This window comes from Fusarium redolens (assembly GCF_020744475.1).
Source record: "Fusarium redolens strain MPI-CAGE-AT-0023 chromosome Unknown BKA55scaffold_5, whole genome shotgun sequence".
In the NCBI taxonomy this organism is placed as follows: Eukaryota; Fungi; Ascomycota; class Sordariomycetes; order Hypocreales; family Nectriaceae; genus Fusarium; species Fusarium redolens.
In genome coordinates this window covers 1348264-1368262 of record NW_025763668.1, presented here as the reverse complement: position 1 = coordinate 1368262, position 19999 = coordinate 1348264, and the positions used below count along the sequence as shown (strand labels likewise).

Below are 19999 nucleotides of genomic sequence, written 5' to 3'. Positions count from 1 at the left end.
GCGGTTCTTTCCTGACGGCGGGAAAGAATATTCCAACAGAATATAATCATTTAACACACCAAAATAGTTCTACTCATGTACCTATGACATTCTTTGCTTAACTCAGTTTACTTAAATATCAAGCCTTTGCAGTGAGTCTGTATCAGCGAGCAGGGGATACATTTATGTAGAAAAAGAAAAGGTAAAATAACCTCAACTTGTTGATGGGTATGGGGTAGGCAGCTTTCAGCTCTGCTACGCCACTAACAGAATGCCAAAGCTGCACAGGGCAAAAAAGATAATCTACTAAGACTCAGAGTTTGGAGAACTCTATCAGATACCCGACAAGACGCTAGCTAGCTCAGTACAAATTACCGACCCCAGCGAACTCCAATGACAAGCAGCCGAGGTTGGTTCCACTACCCGACAATCTCCATAATCTTGCATCAGAACCATGGATTCAACAACCGCGGTTCGACGTCGTCGTCGTAGACGCGTTGCCGAAGAGAATCGGAAACGTGCACCTCGAGCGTGAGTTCCTATTCAAGGCAGATGAAACGGATTCAGAATTGATCGCATTGCCGTCATTAGGTGCGATCGATGCAAGGCTCGGAAAAGCAAATGCATCGAGTCAAGTCCAGGTGTTTGTCAGAGATGTCAAGCGAGTAAGCTGAGCTGTCGCTTTGACAGGTATGTGAGCATCATATCATTAATCGACAGGTTAGTCTGACAGAATATAGAGATAGGCCGTTTCCGCGACAAAGCGAAAGCCCCATGCCCGCTGCAGATGCTACCATTACTGCTGCTGCCTCATCACAAACTGGAGCAACGCCACAAGAAAACATATCCATAGAAAGCCGTGAGAGCGATCAATTATTTATGGAATCAGTCGACTGACCGGTGCAGACCAGACTGAAAGCATATTATGGCCGCGATTCTTGACCAGGCTACGCGAGGCCTTTTCCTTGGACCCAATATCAGGCCCAGAAGAGCAGGATATGGTCAATCTGCAGGCTGTAAGTATTGCTGCCCCATCTGTCAAATCATTTGAGGTTGACTATATCCAGAACGTTACGCGACCAAACAACCCATCGCTTACAGAGCAGGCCCGCCTCAAGAAAATTGTCGACTCGTTTCCTCCCCGGTCTATCGCTGAGTTTCTCGTCCATGTCTGCATCAGACGTGGCACCGATGTCTTCTTCTACTTTGACCAAGCACAACTCATTCACGAGATTGAGCAGTTCTACACCAGTCAGATATGCCCTTTGAGGTTTGACCCAACTTTCATCTGTCTTGCATTGACCATCTTCGCACTTGGCAGCCACTGGACACCCTTAGAGCGACCAGGCCATTCGCGAATTGATGAACACGATCCCGGGCGTTTGTTCTTTGAGCAGGCTAAGCTCCTTGTACCGGATATCATTGAGCGCCCGGGTCTCAGATCAATACAGGCATGCTTAATTCTTGGCGTCTATCTCATGCCACTGAATGCCGTTGGATCTTCGTATGTCTATACGGGTATGGCTTTGAGGAAGGCTTTGGCATTTGACCTTCATCAGGACTCCGACGACCAGGCGATGGACGCGCGAGAACGAGAAGTTCGTCGTCGGCTATGGTGGTCAATCTTTTCACTCGAAAGGTAATTACTTGTAGGCCTGGGCTTCATTTTCATTCACTAATGTCTTTGACTCTAGGTGCTCGACAATCAAGCTCAATAGGCCCCGGTCGGTGTCCCCTGAGATCATTACAGTCCCCTTACCGGCTATCCTGCCAGGACTTGACGGTTCCCAGAAGTTCAACAACGTTCTTCTCCAAATAGCCTTTGCTCGTCTCATATCCATCTTGGACAGAGTCGCTGATTGGGAGTACGTCCATAGCCCACTTCTCCCCATTATTCGCTGACATTTGCAGGTCAACAGTAACAAATACCTCCAGCCGGACAGATACAGCGAGCCTGGAGAACCAGCTAAGAGAGTGGAAAGAGTCGTTGCCCGAAGACTTCGACCTGGAGACAATCCCCCCGCGAGACTCACGATATCGCGCCGTCTTTCACATCTGGCTGAACTACTACTATGCATGGATCGTCATGGGTAAGATGTCTCTCATTACTGTTGTGAGAATGACTCTTCGACTCCATCTTGCAGGCGATGCAGAACCATCCGTCATCGACGAAAGGGCTGAAAAGCTATCCAAGTCATGCGCAAAGGCTTCTAAAAAGCTGCTTCAGCTCTTTGAGGACTTGAACCAAACTGGCTATACCACGCGATTCTCTTTCACCGACTTCCAAGGCTGCAGTATTGCGACCATCGTCACTCTCATAGCAGGTATTCTTGATCGGGACCCCGGATACGAAAGAAGAGTGAGGTTCGGTCTGGACTTCTTGCGAAGAATGGCGACAGGCAACCCAAATGCTCAAGTTGGTGTTCGATTTGTCGAAGCTCTTCGGTCCATCTCGAACGAAGCTTGGGGTAAGCTCAGTCGTTCGAGACAGCCTCCGGTTAATTTTAGTGACGCGGGACTACTGTCGGCTGCATATAATGATTGGGCAGAGTGGCTCTCAAACCAAGAACAGTCACAGAGTGTTAACAACAACGAGACGATTCGTGACGACACAACAGGCGCCGACCAGACTCCAGCCGTACAGTCAGCCCCAGTGTCGGAGTTCTGGTCTGCAGGGCCTGAACAGGATATGGAATGGAGCTCACGCGCTGATGCAGTTCTTGAGCCACTCATGTCGCGTCTACCGATGCCGCAGCTTCAGGCGGGCGAGCAACCTGATCCGTTTGAGACATATCGCCTTTCTACGACTTATAATGACGACCAGACATTCTTGATGGGGCTTACGGGGTTTGATGTACTGGACTTTGCTGGCTATCCTCCCGACATGGCGCCATGAAGCTTTAGTTAGACAATTGACGCTTTGGAAATTGAAATACCACAAGGATATGTTAATGGGCTTTATGTGAGACCGTGTTATGTTTTCGCTATCAATTTTAAACAAAGGAAAACAGAATCGAAAAGAATTGCGGCCACGAACCAATTATTACACATACAGCCTGTCCAGAGTATAGTTCTTAAAGCATAGGAAGAAACTTGTATTTATACAGCTTGGTATTTAACGCGACTATTGTTCATATCTATTGCTCCCGGCATCCATCAAATACTACAGCACCGAATTGAACCGAATCGGAATTCCGCCATCAACCGCCAAAGACTCCAACTGACTGCGATACACAAGGCCATCCTTCATGACGGCCAAGATGTACTTTTCAGGATGATCAAAGATCTCGATATTCTCCAATGGATTCTTATCCATGACGAGGATATCCGCCTGGAAGCCCTCCTTCAACTGACCCAGAGTAGTCTCGCAGCCCATCATCCTAGCAGGGTTCACCGTGGCACTTCGTAATATCTCAAGAGGTTTGAGTGCTTGGGAGCGGAGAGAAAACTCTTGCGTTTGAGCAGAGCCAAGCGGACCGAGAAGGTCGCTGCCATAACACATCGTTACACCAGCTTCAGAGGCGATGCGGAGAGCTTCAAGGCCAGATTTCAACACTTGGGCATTCTTGACTTGTGACTCGGGCGGTAAGAAGTTCTTCCACTTGTCGGTAGCCATTTGCGCATAGGTGATAAGTGTCGGGGTGAGATAGACGCCCTTCTCAGCCATCAGACGAGCTGTCGGGGCATCTACAAAGTTACCGTGCTCAATACCCTTTACTCCGTTATCAATGCAATGTCGGATCGCCTTAGTAGTATACGCATGAGCCGTGACAAAAGTGCCAGCGTTATTTGCACACTCCACCATAGCCTGAATCTCAGACTTGGTGAATTGCAGCTGTTCCAGCTTGTCGGTTGGTGATGCGACGCCACCAGAGCCCATGATCTTGATGAAGTCCGCCCCGCAGCGAATCTCATCGCGAACAGCTGCCATACACTCTGGTACGCCATTGCAGATACGGCCCAAAGATCCAATAGCGTGTCCGCCGCAACATTCATGCTTCTCATAAGAGCTTCTCAAGTCACCATGTCCACCCGTCTGCGAGAGCGCATGGCCTGAGATGAACAGACGAGGGCCTGGGAAAACGCCCTCATCAATGGCTTCCTTCAGCGGAAGTTGCGCGCCGCCGCAATCACGAACTGATGTGAAGCCACGGTAGAGCATTTGCGAAGCGACATATGGCTGTCGCAACAGTGAGATGTCATTGGGGTTTCCAAACACACGGGATAGGTCTGTGAAGCCCGGTGTCGCGCAGAGATGAACGTGGGCATCGAATAGACCTGGGCAAAGGTATCGGTCCTTGCAGTCCACGATGTTGTAGCCATCGGGATACTGGCTTGGTGTTGAAAGGTAGACGGTCTCAATTTTGCCGTCTTTGGTGGATAGCGACGCGTCTTGGAGGATGTTGCCCGTTGAGACGTCAATGATGTTGGCGTGGATGAAGAGATGCTTCTTGGGAGGGTGACGAAGCCATGGCTTGACGTCCGCGCCAGGAACAGTGTCAAGTTGAGTCATGTTGAAGTCTGTAGAATAAATGAACAATGCAATCTCAGTTCAACGCCAAGATAAGTAAGATAAAATTGAGATATCGATCCAGAAACAATCCAAGACAGTGGCTTTTTATCCCAATCTCCTCTCAATCGCCCCTCGCGCTGTGTAACAATCGCCGCCGATCATTGCCGATAGCGGGCGAGATTATCGTAGTCGGCAACATGGCCATCGGCAAAATGCCACTATTCCCGACGTTGAGCCATCGGATCGATGGTCTATCTCATCGGCTCCATGTCCTTCCCCGCATTATGATAAGGTTTTCCCCATAGTGGCTCCTGTCACCGAATATCCGATGCCGGGACATCTCATTTGATGAAATTTGATAACGGCGAACCAAGTCACTGGGAACATGATATAATTGAGGGATTCCCCACGAAGGATCTGCGTAGTCCATCATGCACTTGGGTTAATTGAGTCCTGGACATCTCTAATCCAAGTTTTTCTACAGTTCTTTTTGCAATCATGGATAATGCTCTTGAAAAGAAAATGTCTGCGCCCAAGCCTGATGAGCCTGAGGCAAGGGGCGAAATCCTTGACATGGACGATTCATACACTCCCGAAGAAGAAAAAGCTGTTCTTCGCAAGATTGACATGGTCATCCTGCCATTCGTAAGTGACGGCATCGCCATCAAGTGTCTTCATGACTCACAAAGTCTACAGATGTGCTTTGTCTTCTTCCTCCAGTACCTCGACAAGCAAAGTCTCAGCTACGCCGCTGTCTTTGGTCTTATCGACGATCTCAACCTGACCAGCTCCCAGTATTCGTGGTGCAGCTCCATCTTCTATGTTGGTCAACTGGTCGCCGAATACCCATGTATCTACCTCATGAGCAGACTTCATCTCACCAAGTTTGTCGGAGTCACAGTGTACGTTCATCCCTCCACTTACTCAGTCCTTACTGACAATCAACAGTATCGTCTGGGGCACCATCTGCATGTGTCTCGCAGCACCTCACAACTTCGCCGGTTTCGCCGCCGTTCGTTTCCTTCTTGGCTTTAGCGAAGGTGCCGTATCACCCGCGTTCGTCACCATCACATCCATCTGGTACCGCAAATCAGAACATACCCTCCGCACTGCTCTTTGGGTTACCATGAACGGTGTTGCGCAAGTCATTGGATGCCTTCTCATGTACGGCATTGGAAAGAATACGTCCCTTGGTCTTGCGCCATGGCGTACCCTGTTCCTTGTCTGTGGTGCCATGACGGTCGTTGCCGGTATTGCGTTCTTTACGCTCATGCCTAATGGCCCGAGAGATGCTTGGTTTTTGACTCCCCGAGAGCGCGAGGTGCTGTCGATGCGCATGGCTCATGATCGTGAGGGAGGTGACAAGACGAGCTTCAGCACCAGTCAACTTCGAGAGACTCTCCTGGACCCCAAGGCTTGGGCTGTCTTTTGGTTCGGAGTCTTGGTTACGATGCAGTCGCCCGTGCTTACCTTTGCATCTCTTGTCATCAAGTCAATCGGTTACACGCAGCTCGAGACAATGCTCTACACGGCGCCATCGGGAGCAGTTCAGATTGGACTCTTATGGATTGGAGTTGGACTCTGCACTCTGTTCCCCAACCAGCGATCGTTGGTCGTGCTAGTTCTCATCATCCCGCCTCTTATCGGGAATGTCTTCTTGATGAAGCTTGATGTCGACGCCGGTTGGGGTTTGATCGCTGCATCATGGGTGGTAAGTTTAATGCTTTCTCTTGTATCCGATATTTACTGACCCTTTGGATAGTCGTCTTGCATTACAGCTTCGATGTCGATCCTTCTCTCCCTTTCAGCTTCGAACGTGAAGGGGAACACCAAGAGAGCTTTAGTGAACTGCATGTTCTTCATCGGATATTGCGCAGGCTGTATCGGATCACCCCAGCTATGGACCAACGGCCCTCGATATCGAGAGGGTGTCATCACCAGTATCGTCACCTGGTGCCTCTTGTTCCTCACAATGATTATCTATCGCACTCTGTGCACTCGAGAAAACAAGACGAGAGACATGGCTGGAGAGTGTCACAGCACTGGCGAGGTCATTTTGGATAAGAATGGTTTGCCCAAGTCTGACCTGACAGACAAGGAGGACAGAGCTTTCCGATATAGTTATTAGTTGGCTATCAGATCACGATATGTATCATTAGAGGCGGGTGGCGGAGGATTGGCTCAGTGTACATGTCGAGGAATCCCAACCAGGGTATCATTCATGTTGGTCTATAGAAGCTACGAATATTTGTAACATTAGGCACTCTTCGTGCCATTGAAAGGCTTCTTCTGAATCCAAGCATCAACAATACCAGCAATCTGCATATTGTTCTTCTCAACATGCAAGAAGTGGCCGTTACCCTTTATGCCCCAGTCAGCTAACTTGATCCACTCAGGCTTGCCACCAGCCTGCTTGAGGAAGTCGATGACACAGTGGTCGTATGTGATGTGAACAGAAGCTTCGCCAGTCAGGAGCAGGTAGGGGACTTTGTTGATCTGGGGAAGCTTGCGGGCGGGCTCGACTTGACGATAGCAGTTACGATGAGCGAGGGTTTCCTCTCCAACTGACTCGCTCTCAAGTTCTAGGATACATGGTTGGCAAAGGTCTCGGGGATAGTGAGTGTGATGGTGAACTTACCAGATGGGTCGCTGACGGGAGGGTCGTAAGTAACAGGCGTGTTGGTCAAACCCCAAGGCGAACCAGCAAATCCACCTAGTCCCTCAGCATAAGACCAGAAAGGTGAAGTAGCAGCCTCAAGGTTAATGCTACCAGCGATATACTCGGGGCAATCATTGGAAAGTAGGAGGGGGTTTCTGCTACCAAGTGAATGGGAGATGAGGAATGCCTTCTCGCCAAGAAGAGAGAGCAGCTCGCAGCCACCAGCACGGAGAGCATTCTCTTGACCAACAAAATTGGTGGTAAGAGGAATCAGCGACTTCTTGAACTGGTCGTACACAGGGTCGCCATCAGCTCCAGTACCAGGCCACTGAGTATGCAGCTTAGCCTGAGGATAAGTCTCGTAGTTCTCAGGAGAAGTGAAAAACTTCATGACAGTCTCAGTTGCTGAGCCAGCAGCCATGGGAAAGCTAGCGATAGCATTCTCAGCACTGCGACCGATGGCATTGTTATCAACCAGATACACAACATAGCCTCTCTTGGTGAAGTAGCTAGCCCAACCCTCGCGGTTATCGGGTGTGTTGAGCCACGTACTTCCCGAGAGACCGCCTCCGTGGAAGAAGACAAGAGGATGCTTTTGAATCCACTGTTTAGTAGGCGTCAACTTCTCCACGTAGATTTGATCAACAGTAATTGTTCCAGAAGCTCCCTTTGCAGAACGACCACCAATGTAGAAGAAGTCTCTCGTGTATGGGACCTCGCTCGAGCGGCAATGCATGCTAATGGCGTTCGTACCAGTGCAGTCCACCTTGCGCTCTTGAACAGGAGACGCCAGAGCGCTGCTGAGTAACAGGAGTGAGTTGAGGACGAAACGCGCCATTGTGATTAATCAAGTAATTGAAGGTGTAAAAATGAACGGCTGCCAGAAAACACTCTGGACTTTTGTCTAAACGAGTGACTGGTGATTAAGGATGTAGAGAGTGGCTATTCTCTATGTTCGAGATGGATAAATCCTTCGGGAGTTGAGAGGTTTATAGCAAATCAAGGGTTTAATTTGCTGTTGTATTCCGTTCTCGCGCCAATCGCATTGAGTGAAGTAAACGTCAAGGAGAGGCTTGGCGGATGATTGAAGGAAGAAATCAGCATCAAATGTTGGCCGATCTAATCTCAAGACAAGACAAGTCTGACGGGCGATTGTCTATACTGTCCTGATATATAGGAATATAATTATGGACGACTCACCAAAACATTTTAATCCTTATTCGGGCTCCAAATCGTCAATACTCCATCTATAAAGATCGAACGATTCTGACACGATGCCAACCCTATGGTCGTTCCCGTTAGATCTCAATAAAGTTAGCATGACCCGGATATACGGAGAAATTACCGCGCCGCATTTACACCGGGAACCCATCACTTGGCATCAAGGCCCTATTGCCTTATCTAGTGTCGCGTACCCACATTCCGCGCACCCCCACCTTCTGCGCACTCCCTGCGACTGTAATTTCCTAACCCCCTAATTATAATTCTCCCCAAAACACCATTAAATAATATCAGAAAAATTCCAAATTTTCACCATGGTGACTCCTGAAGAAGCTCGATAGATTGATCTTAAAGAGATCTAAGAAAGGCTAAAGAATAGCAAGTCTTTATGTTATTACATAACCTTATATAGGAAAAACGAGTCTATGCTCCGTAATCAATTAAAAGGCGCCCAGATAGCTCAAAAAGGTCAGGAAAGCCATCAATTATTATCGCCTGTATAAGAGAAGGAAATTGCCGACTTTTTAAGGCACGAAGAGCGTTATAGGCGCGCCCTTTCGAGAAGTAAGCTACGTGATCTCGCTAATAGGATTGCAAACCCTAACGCGATTAGAATCACGATCAGGCGCAACTAGCTAGACAGATTCTTACGATGCCATACGGATATCAAAATAAAGCCATCTATATATTTAGAAGCCGCTCGTTCTAACAATACTACTCCCGTCCTCCTCTAACGCTTCTACGATATGTTATTATTGACTGTTAAAGAATTGGGGATTATACCATTAAGGATATACAATATAGATAAGCATGGACTTTAGGAAGGGCTTATAAAGTCAGGAAAGGTGCTTGGTAATAACCTCATAAAGCAGGCTATTGTTATAGAGAGCGATTAGCGCAATTAGGTGTCGATTTTGGAGTCAGGAAATGCAGAAGGAAGAAGACTACGACCGACTATAGTTTTCTAAGGAGATTATCTCCAAGAACAGTAGTTTCTAGAGCATTTTCCTAACTAGGGATATGATATCAGTAAGACGGGCTAGGCAACTCAAGATATCTATCTGAAGTGGCTCTAGGAGACCTTCCTACCGCATATAAAGCCCAAAAACCCGCTCGATTGGAGACTTCTTATAGTTAATAGATTCACTAGTCACGTCTCTATTTAATTCCGATTTATAGCATTATTTCATAAAGTATAGATCCTGTATTTGCCGCCGCATTCTTCATATGCCACTTAGCCGTTTGATGTTGGTGTTTTCGGCCTGGCGAAGGCAATTTTTAAGTGCCTTGCGAAGCCATATGCCGGCTTTAACGCTACGGCGCCAATTTATAAACAGCGCTTTATTTAGATATATAAAAAAGCTATAGATGAAGCTATTATAGAGAGGAATATATGAGCAGGCTTTAGAGGCGCTGGAATCTGGCCAATCTCGTTGAAAAGGGCGTTAGAAAACGTTATTGTAGCTTCTTAAGCACCGGCTTAAAATGACGCCCCCAGGACCCCTTAATACTAAAGGGTAATATTACAGGTTATGCCATATATACTAAAGAGTGGAAATGAACTAATATCTTAGTTAAAAGAGCTCTAATTGCAGAAAGAAGGGTACGAGAGGAATCTCCGTCACCTGGGGACCAAGGCTGCCGAAGAGCTAGATCATTTGAAGGCCCAAAATACCATAGAAAGGCAGAAATTAACTTTTCTGCAGATGGAAATAGACTTACAAAAGCCACAGCCTCGACAGAAGGTCATTTGGCACCCCCAAGCCCGTTATCCGGGGCGCAAGGAGATTTAACATGCCCGATAGCTGAAAAACGAGAGGCTTATGAAGAAGCGGAAAAGGGAGGCTGAAAAGGCAGAATCTAGGAAAAAGAACGACACCATTATAGTCGCAGACGAGAGCAGATCATAATTCCATTTTGCGCTATTTAATTTACGTATGAATTAATTGAGATATCATATATTGAAGTCATCACGATGATTGAAGGTGGTGCGCGGAAGGGGGGTGTGCGCGGAATGTGGGTACGCGACACTAGGCCATCCGAGCTTCTGGATCCAAGAGAAGCGAAGCCGACGGGGCATTTCAAGTTTGGAGGATTTAATTCCCGGTATCTTGGTGGGGCGTTGCTTCCAACCTCGAACCATCATTGCATCGTCTTCAACGGCGCTGCTGCGATGATGCTCGTTACTGTAAGATCAGGAATCTTAGAAAGGTGACATGAGTAGAATCTCTCTCGCGATTGTACTTGGATGTGGTGTTGCTCTGTTAAGAAAGAGCTATCAGACCAAACCGAGAACCTTTTCCTCTGAGTTTTAACTATTTCGCATGATATTTCTTCATCCCCGGATCCGAATCATAAGTCAACTCAACCTCATCCGTCCTCAAAATCCCCATTTCCACAACACCACCCTTATCCCCACCAATGATATTCTCAATCGAATCCGAATCTCCCGCTGTAGCCCGCCTCACGGTCGTAGTATTCCTCGTATCATGTTCCAGATCCGTCCATCCCTGTGTTCTAGATCTCGAGTGGGAACCCGACGTTCCAATCTTTGTCTTTATGGAGCTCCAAGTCCCCATTATCGCTGCGTCCAAAACAGGCAGTGAGGCGGTAAGTGTGCCGAATGTTAGGTCGAGCACGGTCCAGCGCATGGCGGATGTGAATTGCCAGCATGAGTCGTTGGTTATGGTTACCATTGTTTGCTGGAGGAGTCCGCCGAGGACTGTTGTGCCGCCGACGAGCCAGATGAAGAAGAGGCGGGCTTTTTTGGTGGTGTTGATTTTCACATACCAGAGAATAATAATTGGTGCAAGGAGAAGCACAATACTCTAGAAAATCACTGTTAGAAATGTATTGACACCAAAGAAGCGACTTGACTCACCTGCGCAACATGCATGCTGCTCAGGAATTTATTCTGCAGACCAGTGTCGATGCACACTGGTGGTTTCTCCAAAGAACCGCCAAACTTCTTATCCCACGCAAACTGAATGGGATTGCATGTGAACACGAACCCTTTGCAAAGTCAGTAACCTGAGAACCTCTACTACTCCAGCGCCAAGGTCCAACTTACAGAAGATTGCGAGAAGGATGTAGATCACCACTGTGCCAAGAAAGATATCCGCGAAGAGCCTCCACTTCTTCGATGCTCTATCCGCAAGTCGACGAACGAACAGTGTGATAGAGACCTTGATCAGGCCGACTGAGACGTAAAATATGATCCTGCACACCGATAGATAGTAGAAATAGAGGTTATATTCTTCGTACGTGCTTTCGTATGTGTGTCGACCGGCTCCCGTCTGTGCAAGCATTGCTATAACGATGCATGGGTAGCTGACTGCCAAAGACTTCAACCGTTAGCTGGGGACCTCTCAACATCATATTCGACTCACTGCAGCGGCTATGATAGCCCAGTCGTCTGTACCAAACTGCGTCCGCGCTCCTTTCAAACGAATAATAACTCTCGCAACCGTCGGCACAACAATCGCCAGTATAACCAAGATCATACCCGCCAAGATTGCAGGTTTCTTCGAATCGTCGGGTGGATTATCAGGTCGTTGGATCGAAAACATCAAGCCCGCGCTTGCGTTGAGATTGTTGAGGCCATAAGTACGAAGAATGCCACGAACAACATAGAAATCATCTTCAGTAGCAGGCGGTTCGCCCACAAACGCCGAACTCACCATTTCGAATAGTCGCTAACATGATCTTCACGCAAGCAAAGAATGTGCCGAACTGACACGATATATTATCCGACAAACTGTGTCGCCCCTCGTACTCCCCTCCTCTCCTGGACCTTGCTCTCATTGCATCTTGGCGAATATGAATGGTGCGATTCCGAAAAATGAGGATTTCGCCACGGGCTTAGGTCTTGTTTCAGGCGTGGAGCTTCTGCTTATTCTGGCCATCTCCCGTATTTCTGGAACCCAGTTTTGTTTTCAGCGGCGCAGAGTACTTTTTTGATGTGCTTGATGGGATGACTTTTAACCGAACCCTCGGGTCAAAAGCAAATAATCGCTAATAAGCATATAGCCGCCGTTATATACATTCGCTTAGACGGCTTCACATGAATGCTTAGTTCCGACCATATAGCAGCCAGCTTAACACGAACGACACTTGCATAACCGGAGCTCGGCCATGATCAGGAGGCCGGAAAAATTTCACAGATTCATGAAACATAGTAGCCTTCAATGCATTGTAGTCAAACAGCATGTCTCTCGTTGAAACCCTGAATGAGGCTGCCCGTTTATGCTTGAGTAAATCAGTAGATCTCAGCGCCGTGATGAGATTTTAGCGAATATCTGACAGGAGTTGGAGCGTGCGCTGCCAAATAGACAAATAAAACCGTTATGTTACGCAGAATATTCTTTACCCTTAGCTTGCACTGAAAGTTATGCATCCAAGCACAGAGCTAGCAAAAGTTCTTAACTACGGTGAAACAACATTGAATAGCTATCGAGAAATATTATTGTGACATCATGTGCTTGCTTTTATTGCTAGACTTGATGGTAAACATGATAATTATTGGCTTTCAGTCCCATTTCCGCACTGAGCTTGCTTTTCCTTGACAAATACTGTTCCTCATAACTACCTGAAGTCCAATTCCTCAGTCACCCAAGTAAAAGTAATGCTGCCCAGTAAACTCGGCACAGTCAACACTGATGCTGTTACTCTGCGACTCGACGTCCCAAGTCTGACAATCCGACGAGCAATCGTCGGTAGGACAAGCTCCCATCTTAGCAGGCGTTCTGCTGTCTGTTCCCGTAACAAGAGCTTGAAATGCCATAAAGCATTTGCCATCGGGGCAAATATCCGAAAGGTCGGCACAGATGTTGTTGCCCTTTACCCAGCTGAGAGGCTGCGACTTTTCGCCGGCGGTGAATTGGGGACAGCCGTCGTCTTTGACCTTGATTTGGCCGCCATATTGAGCTGAAGCGAGACCGAGGAAGAGGAGGGTTGATGCGATCGACAACTTCATGATGAAGGTGATTGGGACTTGTCAATATGCTTAGTTCTGAATCACATAAGAAGTTGGAAGCTGGAGTTTGAAGACGTCTGATTGAGGGCAACATCATGGCGACCTTATTGAAGTCTACTATATACCCGTGTCTTGAGTGATATAACGCCTTGATTTCATCTGCTATTGCCGATCTACATTATATTATAACCGGTCCCTGAGTGAAACTCGTCACCATGTCAGATTTTAGTGTGTTTCTGTATCAACATCACAGCTGAAAACACGGCAGTGCTCATAACAGCGGAGCCGAAGGAATATCAGTGGGTCGCGTCACCCATAAAAGGATGCAGAAGGAATGTTTGATCGGCGTAACCATACTTTCAGCATGAGATATTGCTCAAAATATCGGAATTCTTTATCATTTGCTCCACTTCGGAATCCCGCATTGAGACTGAGCTGTTCACGGTCATGATTAATTGTTGAATACTTAGACTTATGACAGACAAGTCTACCGATGTCTGCGTGCTCTGAAACATTAACGTGAGAAAACGAAGAATTCTCTGAAGGGAGTAAAAAGGTTATGATCAGTTCAGCTGCAGACAGTCTCTCACAAATGTCGCGCAGAGGTCATGGCCTTACTTATGAGCCATCATTAAAATATTGACCAGAGATATTCGCTTCATGAATCTAGGCTCAGGTACTTAGATTGGGTTAGCGGACCACTGGCCATCGAACTCCGCTACAGCAGGTTTCAACCTGTTAATCTTCCGTAGTATAGTGGTCAGTATGCAAGCTTGTCACGCTTGAGACCCGGGTTCAATTCCCGGCGGGAGAGTCGCCTCATGATACAATCATGCTTTCTTTTTTCCTTTTCTTTTTTGCCCCAAATCTCAACAAGGTTTTCCAGCCATGCAAGATTGACTAACTCGTCACGGCTTGTTCTGATTAAATGTTCAAAAACTTGGCTTGGAATGGAGTTCCTGTTGAACCAGGCTGTTTTCATTTCGGACATGAACATATACCGCGTCTATTCTCATTGCAGATATCATACAACAGGGATTCAACATTAACAAAAGAGACGCGAATGGATACTCCTTTAAAGGGCGCGCGTTGCCTACAAAGTATGGTCGGAATGAACCACTCAATATTGAAGTGTTCAGGCAAAGAATATCATGCATATCAACAGTACCAGTCTCGTAACATCAATGGATAAACATTTAGTGTTAAAGTGTTTTTTTTTTAAAAAAAAAAACAAATAAGGTGTCATAAAGCATAAATCTAATATTCAAGTAAAGTAAAAATGAATAAAGGTCTAGTATGGAAAGTATCTTGCAAAGGATATTGTCTACTAATGGATAAAAGTAAAAGCCAGTTATAGTTACACTTAACAAGTTCCTTTAATACCACTAGTCCAGCCCGGAATTGAAAACGAGCCTTGGTTGTCTGAGGCGTCTGAAGTCCGGAAACATTGAGTTCCAGAATGAGTGAAGATAATACAGGTCGGATCGTTGAAACAGTCTTGAGCACATTCATCTACAGTCCTGGCGCCGGGGGCTAAAGGAATACCACCAATAACCTGATCGCACTGAATCTGGAAGGTAGCGATGCACTGCTGAGGGTTCGAAGGGCATACGATTAGCGCGAAAGCTTCTGCAGTGGTTGTTGTGGCTGCCTCAGTAGTGGTTTCTGTCGTTGAGTCGAGAGCAGAGGTGAAAGTGGTGGTAGTGGGGATATCTGTTGTTGATTGCTCAGTAGTAGTGTCTGTTGTCGTCTCCTGAGTGGTAGTATCTGTTGTTGATTGCTCAGTAGTAGTGTCTGTTGTCTCTGCAGTGGTAGTGCCTGTTGTCGTCTCCTGAGTGGTAATATCTGTTGTTGATTCCTCGGTGGTAGGGATTGTTGTTGACTCCTCAGTAGTGGTATCCGTTGTAGTCTCAACGGTTGAGGGTTTCGTCGTGGTTTCTTCAACAGCGCTTGTTGTAGCTTCAGCCGTGGTGCTGGCTTCCACTGTTGTTGTCTCAATCTCAGACGTTGGTAGAGCATCAGTGGTTGAGGTGAGCTCTTCGACAGTGGAAGACTCTGGTTCAATAGTATACGTGCTGGAAATTATTTCTGCCAGGGTGGTTGACTCAGATGTGAAAAGTAAAGTGCTAAAGGGAATGAAAGAGGACTCTGAGGTCTCTGGTGGTGGCTGGAAAGAAGATGAGGCGTTTGACCATCTGAAAGTGCTTGATGGGATAGGCTCTGTAATGGCGTTCTTTGTGGTGACAACCCCATTTGGCTGTGTTGTTACGATCGGCGGCTGGCTTTTTGTAGGGCGCGTTGAGACCCCCGGAGGAACTTCGTCAGAAGAGGAAGGAACAGAGATGATTGATTCCAGGGATGGCGCAGATGTGAACTGTTGGACTTCACTAGTAGTAGCATCGCTTGTAGTTACGTCCCCGTCTTGACACTCCTGAACTATAACGGAATTAGCCTTGCACAGTAAGAGAGTTGAGGGCTAGCTTACCTCCGATGGCGGAGAGTCTGACCGGAACACAACCGGCGGGTTCCGAAGAAAAGGTGATGTAAACCTGATCATCTGACGGAGTCTGACAGAAGCCAGCCTCGCCGTTTGGGATGATTCTTGAGCTTTGGAATCGCAGAATGTCTCCATCACGGAAGAACGTCCTGGTAATGGCGCCACTAGGGACTCCTCCTTGCTCGGCGCCGAAAACCTTGTAGTCTTCTCCGTTGAAGTAGATGGGGACGTTACCGACTAAGAGCTCTCCATCAACCAAGTTGAATACAGCTGCATTGTCACAAATCTCAGACGGAGAACCGATGAACCCTCCCGTTGCTCGCCTGCGCAGTCGGTTGTTATCTGGGGTATCAGGAATAATGCGGAAAATGAGGCGCTCGTTCTCGGTACTGGGACCTGTAGTGGAAGATGGAAGGGCTGTTTCGACCTCTGTGGTTATTACAGAGGAGGTAATACCTGGTGCAAAGGAAGTTTCCTCTGGTGAGAGGAATGAAGAGGGATTCAAAGTGACAGAGATATCCAGGTTCGCAGAAGATTCGATACCAGGCAATGAACTCTCTGCAGGTGAGCTTGTAGCGGCTGATATGGGAACGAGGTAAGTCGACAGGTAGGTCACACACCAAGACTCGGGCATCTGCTCCAAATCGTTAAAAGCAACGGCTGGAAGAGCCAGACTGCCCAGCAGAAGAGAGACAAATCCTAAGTTGGCCATGATGCTTCGTTGATAGAACTTCGGTTTGCAAAATCATGAGGTGAGCGGTTATGATTATTTAAGATGCCAAGAGTCAGAGAATGATGAAATGGAGGGCTGGCATGTGTTAAGCCAGAAAATATTTAAAACATTAACTAGACCTACCAGCGCCCAAAGTGAACACCTGAAAGGGATAACGGAGGCTTGAGCATCTCGCAGGTCTACTCATACCAAGACTTGGAATGCTCTCGATGTGTAAAATCCACAAATGGAAATGAAACAGCTTCAATGGTGAGATCTCCATAGAACCTTAGTGGCCGATGCTTGAAAGCTGAAGCTTCAATGGCGCGCCCGACCACCAAATTGATTCAGACTCCCTTGGAGCTCTTTGAGATCAGGTATTTGAAGGAAATTCAATTATTTTAATTCTTGGGGCATAACTGGGTTAGTTTGATTATGTTTAGGAAAACAGCGGCTAGTGGTAAACTGAAGCAAGGGATGAAGTTATTTCACATAAACTATTTTTATAAGCTTATATTACGGCTAAAAAAAAGTAATAGTCAGTATAAATATTCCTGAGAATGATATAATTTATTTACTAAAGTCTCAGCAATACATCAAAATGGGAACTTGGCTCTAAATTGGCAGCTGGACGGTTGATCGATGTTCGTCAACAAATCTGAGATGAAGAAAGGGGTAATCGTGGTCTCAGGCATCTCAGCCCCACGACGAGCTCGATTGAAGTCGGGGTCTTTTGATTGGCTCCAAGCCTGAGATGTCTTAAGCCAAGATTTTATTCAGAATTCAGCCACCATTTTCCATATCGTATGACAATTTCGCGAAGTCGGTATTTGGGCTTGATGCACGAGCCGGTCACTAAAATACCGCGCTAGGGGGACGTTGACAGCCTCAGCAATATATCTAAGGTCCAGGACAGCCCGCTCAACTCTGCCAACAAAAGTTGATCAAGACTCAAGACTTTCACGAGAAGCTCTGCAGCGCCATCAAGCAAACTTTAAAGTTCAGTGGAGATTATCCTCGATATTTTTAAGCAGTCTTTGGCTTGTTTAACTTGGAGTCCTTCCTGTATATAGTTATGACTGAGCCTTCAGCGTCACCAGGCTTATCTGTAGTTACATAGCGAATAATGATCAAACTTATTATAGGGGGAGAGAAGGGAGTTTATGTCAGACTCACTATTTATATCTGCAGCTTAAGTAAATAAACCATGCAACTAACAACCATACCGGGAAGGATGAACCGACAGGCGGTTATTGAGACGGTATTACAACGAGCGCCCTAACTTGTGACCATATCGATAAGCCCCTTCAGGCCTGGCCGTGAAACATTTCCTAATCGGGTATGAAGATAGGGCACTTCTCGTATCAATCGCCGTCTGCCAACTAACGTCAAGTCGTTAGAAAGCGGGGTTCATGATGCGCGTCTTCCCCTCTCAGCCGTCGCGTGCAGATCAGCATGATAAGGCAATCGATTTCCAACGGTCGTTGGTGTCAACCGTTGAATCTTGATACTCTGAGTGTAAGCTTAGACCGAAATGCGGAATATTCGCCTTGACTCCTTGTCATCGGATCGTGAAGTTGCTGCTCAGAGTAAGTATGGCCGATGTCAATGTCTGTGAAATATGACTTACTGATTGCCCAGACTGTAAGACATGCATAAGAAGGCGCATAAAATGCGACCGAAGCGTCCCTTCATGTCAAAAGTGTTGTAGTCGAGGACTCGATTGTCCGGGCTACGGACTTCGTTTGAGATGGGATCAGGGAGTAGCTAGTAGAGGCAAATTGTTTTTTATATTGCGCAGTAGTGCTGGGTGAAAATATATTTATGAAACTTGATTGTTAATTATTGAGATGAGAGTTCTTCTCGGGTTTATATCTCTAGATGATTTCATCTAGGACTTTGAACTCTAAATCTAGGACTTTCAGTCTAACAGTCTAAACCCTGAAAGGAAGGGGGATTCCCGGAATTTCCAACACGCCCCCATCCACCTTGTCTTCAGGGCACAGAGTCATCGTGGACTTCAGTACTCCAAATAATACGACCTGCTTCCTCGATCGGACATGCACTAACTCGAATTGCTTCTAGAAAGTGGCCATGGCTGACGGTGTTCAACGGTTTAGTGAGTCCGTCTGCTACCTGCTCATGTGTGCTGACGTATTGCACATCAATGTTCCCGGCTTCAACTTCTTCTCGGATATGGTGCTCGGTTAACGGAATGTGCTTTGTCCGTTGGTGAAGCTCAGGGTTTCTGCATAGCTTTAGGGAACCCTGGTTGTCGCCGTTCAGTGGAATAGGCATATGTAGTGGCAGGAGCAGTTCAGAGAAGAGGTTCCTAGTCCAGGCCAATTCTCTGGCACATTGGGAGAGTGCTGTGTATTCAGCCTCGGTGGTCGATAGTGCTACTGTTTCGTGCCGTTTGGTCCTCCATGAGACTGTAGATCCTTCAAGTTGAACGAGCCATCCAAACGTCGATCTTCCCGTAACTGTGTCGCCTTTCCAATCCGAGTCGGCCCAAGCTGTGATGCTCCAAGCGGATTCAGGATCTTTCTTGATGCCCCCAAGCAGCAGGCCGTGGTCTCTTGTCTGCTGTAGATAGCGAAGACCTCTTTTGATCAATCGTGAATGTGCTGGTGATGGATTCGACATGTATCTTGAGAGTACCGAGAGTAGAAAAGCTAAATCGGGTCTGGTTTGGGTCATTCCATACATCAGCGAGCCGGTTTTCGAGCTATAGTCTTCTCGTTCCTCTGGAGAAGCCGAGTCGCCATTGTCTCTTGGTTGCAGTGTCGAGAGTGAATTTCGCTCCATGGGGGTCTTGACCGGTCGGCAATCTTCCAAGCCGAATTTCTTTAGTATTCTGGTAAAATATGCATCCTGGGAAAGGTAGATCAGCCTTGAGTTCCTGTCTCGGGTTATTCTTACTCCAAGAAAATGGCTGACGGGACCGAGATCAGTCATTGTGAAGATCTCTCCCAGGCGGGCTTTGTACCCTTGGATTGCTTCCTTGTTGCTGCCCATGATGAGGAAGTCATCCACATATGTGATGATGATCACTCCCGTTGTGGGATTGTGATATACGGCCGTGTCAGACGTTGCTTGTCTGAAGTCAAGGGATTCCAAGGTCTCCTTCAGCTTCTTTTGCCATTGCCGAGGCGCCTGTTTGAGTCCATAGAGCGATTTGATCAGTTTGCAGATCTTCTCGGTTGAGAATCCTGGCGGACGGTCTTCTGGGTGTTGGTCGAAATACTCGACAAGTCCTTCCGGCATTTCGATGAAGACTTCTTCGTCGAGGTCCCCTTCCAGGAATGCCGTCGACACGTCCATCTGCTCAATTTCCCAGTCAAGACAGGCAGCAACAGTGAGGAGGATTCTCCAAGTCGCCGATTTGGCAACAGAGGCAAAGGTCTGGTTGTAGTCAAAGCCGAACTGTTGTTCAAAGCCTC

The 19999-nt window shown here is 47.2% G+C and overlaps 7 protein-coding genes and 1 non-coding gene across 8 annotated transcripts; 3 read left to right on the top strand and 5 right to left on the bottom strand.

Moving 5' to 3' along the window:
• The first annotated feature begins 388 nt into the window (after positions 1 to 388).
• On the top strand, positions 389 to 3061 carry BKA55DRAFT_562439 (fungal-specific transcription factor domain-containing protein). Its single transcript, XM_046192282.1, has 7 exons — positions 389 to 510; positions 571 to 669; positions 720 to 838; positions 886 to 995; positions 1047 to 1618; positions 1674 to 1844; positions 1891 to 3061. Exons 1-7 carry the CDS (start codon positions 434 to 436, stop codon positions 2873 to 2875), a joined length of 2133 nt encoding a protein of 710 aa, XP_046052071.1. The 5' UTR covers positions 389 to 433; the 3' UTR covers positions 2876 to 3061.
• Positions 3062 to 4623, bottom strand: BKA55DRAFT_562436 (uncharacterized protein). The gene has a single exon (XM_046192281.1). The coding sequence runs from the start codon at positions 4490 to 4492 to the stop codon at positions 3143 to 3145; it is 1350 nt and encodes a 449-aa protein (XP_046052070.1). The 5' UTR covers positions 4493 to 4623; the 3' UTR covers positions 3062 to 3142.
• Positions 4624 to 4990: 367 nt separating this feature from the next.
• BKA55DRAFT_687661 (major facilitator superfamily transporter) lies at positions 4991 to 6620 on the top strand (the record flags this gene model as incomplete). Its single annotated transcript, XM_046199098.1, has 4 exons — positions 4991 to 5137; positions 5189 to 5394; positions 5441 to 6203; positions 6255 to 6620. 4 exons carry the CDS (start codon positions 4991 to 4993, stop codon positions 6618 to 6620), a joined length of 1482 nt encoding a protein of 493 aa, XP_046052069.1.
• A 128-nt stretch (positions 6621 to 6748) lies between these two features.
• On the bottom strand, positions 6749 to 7989 carry BKA55DRAFT_505767 (Alpha/Beta hydrolase protein; the record flags this gene model as incomplete). Its single annotated transcript, XM_046187217.1, has 2 exons — positions 6749 to 7074; positions 7131 to 7989. The coding sequence occupies 2 exons, from the start codon at positions 7987 to 7989 to the stop codon at positions 6749 to 6751; spliced, it is 1185 nt and encodes a 394-aa protein (XP_046052068.1).
• Positions 7990 to 10687: 2698 nt separating this feature from the next.
• Positions 10688 to 12055, bottom strand: BKA55DRAFT_506913 (uncharacterized protein; the record flags this gene model as incomplete). The annotated part of the gene is made up of 4 exons (XM_046187311.1): positions 10688 to 11200; positions 11254 to 11384; positions 11443 to 11716; positions 11762 to 12055. The coding sequence occupies 4 exons, from the start codon at positions 12053 to 12055 to the stop codon at positions 10688 to 10690; spliced, it is 1212 nt and encodes a 403-aa protein (XP_046052067.1).
• A 758-nt stretch (positions 12056 to 12813) lies between these two features.
• Positions 12814 to 13489, bottom strand: BKA55DRAFT_562431 (uncharacterized protein). Its single transcript, XM_046192280.1, has one exon. The coding sequence runs from the start codon at positions 13345 to 13347 to the stop codon at positions 12976 to 12978; it is 372 nt and encodes a 123-aa protein (XP_046052066.1). The 5' UTR covers positions 13348 to 13489; the 3' UTR covers positions 12814 to 12975.
• A 600-nt stretch (positions 13490 to 14089) lies between these two features.
• BKA55DRAFT_t121 lies at positions 14090 to 14161 on the top strand. The gene has a single exon. It is a non-coding gene; the product is annotated as a tRNA-Asp (tRNA).
• Positions 14162 to 14710: 549 nt separating this feature from the next.
• BKA55DRAFT_687657 (uncharacterized protein) lies at positions 14711 to 16556 on the bottom strand (the record flags this gene model as incomplete). The annotated part of the gene is made up of 2 exons (XM_046199097.1): positions 14711 to 15783; positions 15833 to 16556. The coding sequence occupies 2 exons, from the start codon at positions 16554 to 16556 to the stop codon at positions 14711 to 14713; spliced, it is 1797 nt and encodes a 598-aa protein (XP_046052065.1).
• Between the last annotated feature and the right edge of the window lie 3443 nt (positions 16557 to 19999).

Bases quoted from the DNA above. Each gene is read 5' to 3' on its own strand.
- BKA55DRAFT_562439 (XM_046192282.1), top strand. From the start codon at position 434: ATGGATTCAACAACCGCGGTTCGACGTCGTCGTCGTAGACGCGTTGCC. The intron at 670-719 runs GTATGTGAGCAT...GACAGAATATAG, and splicing joins CTGAGCTGTCGCTTTGACAG to AGATAGGCCGTTTCCGCGAC. The intron at 1,845-1,890 runs GTACGTCCATAG...TGACATTTGCAG, and splicing joins GACAGAGTCGCTGATTGGGA to GTCAACAGTAACAAATACCT.
- BKA55DRAFT_562431 (XM_046192280.1), bottom strand. From the start codon at position 13,347: ATGAAGTTGTCGATCGCATCAACCCTCCTCTTCCTCGGTCTCGCTTCA.
- BKA55DRAFT_562436 (XM_046192281.1), bottom strand. From the start codon at position 4,492: ATGACTCAACTTGACACTGTTCCTGGCGCGGACGTCAAGCCATGGCTT.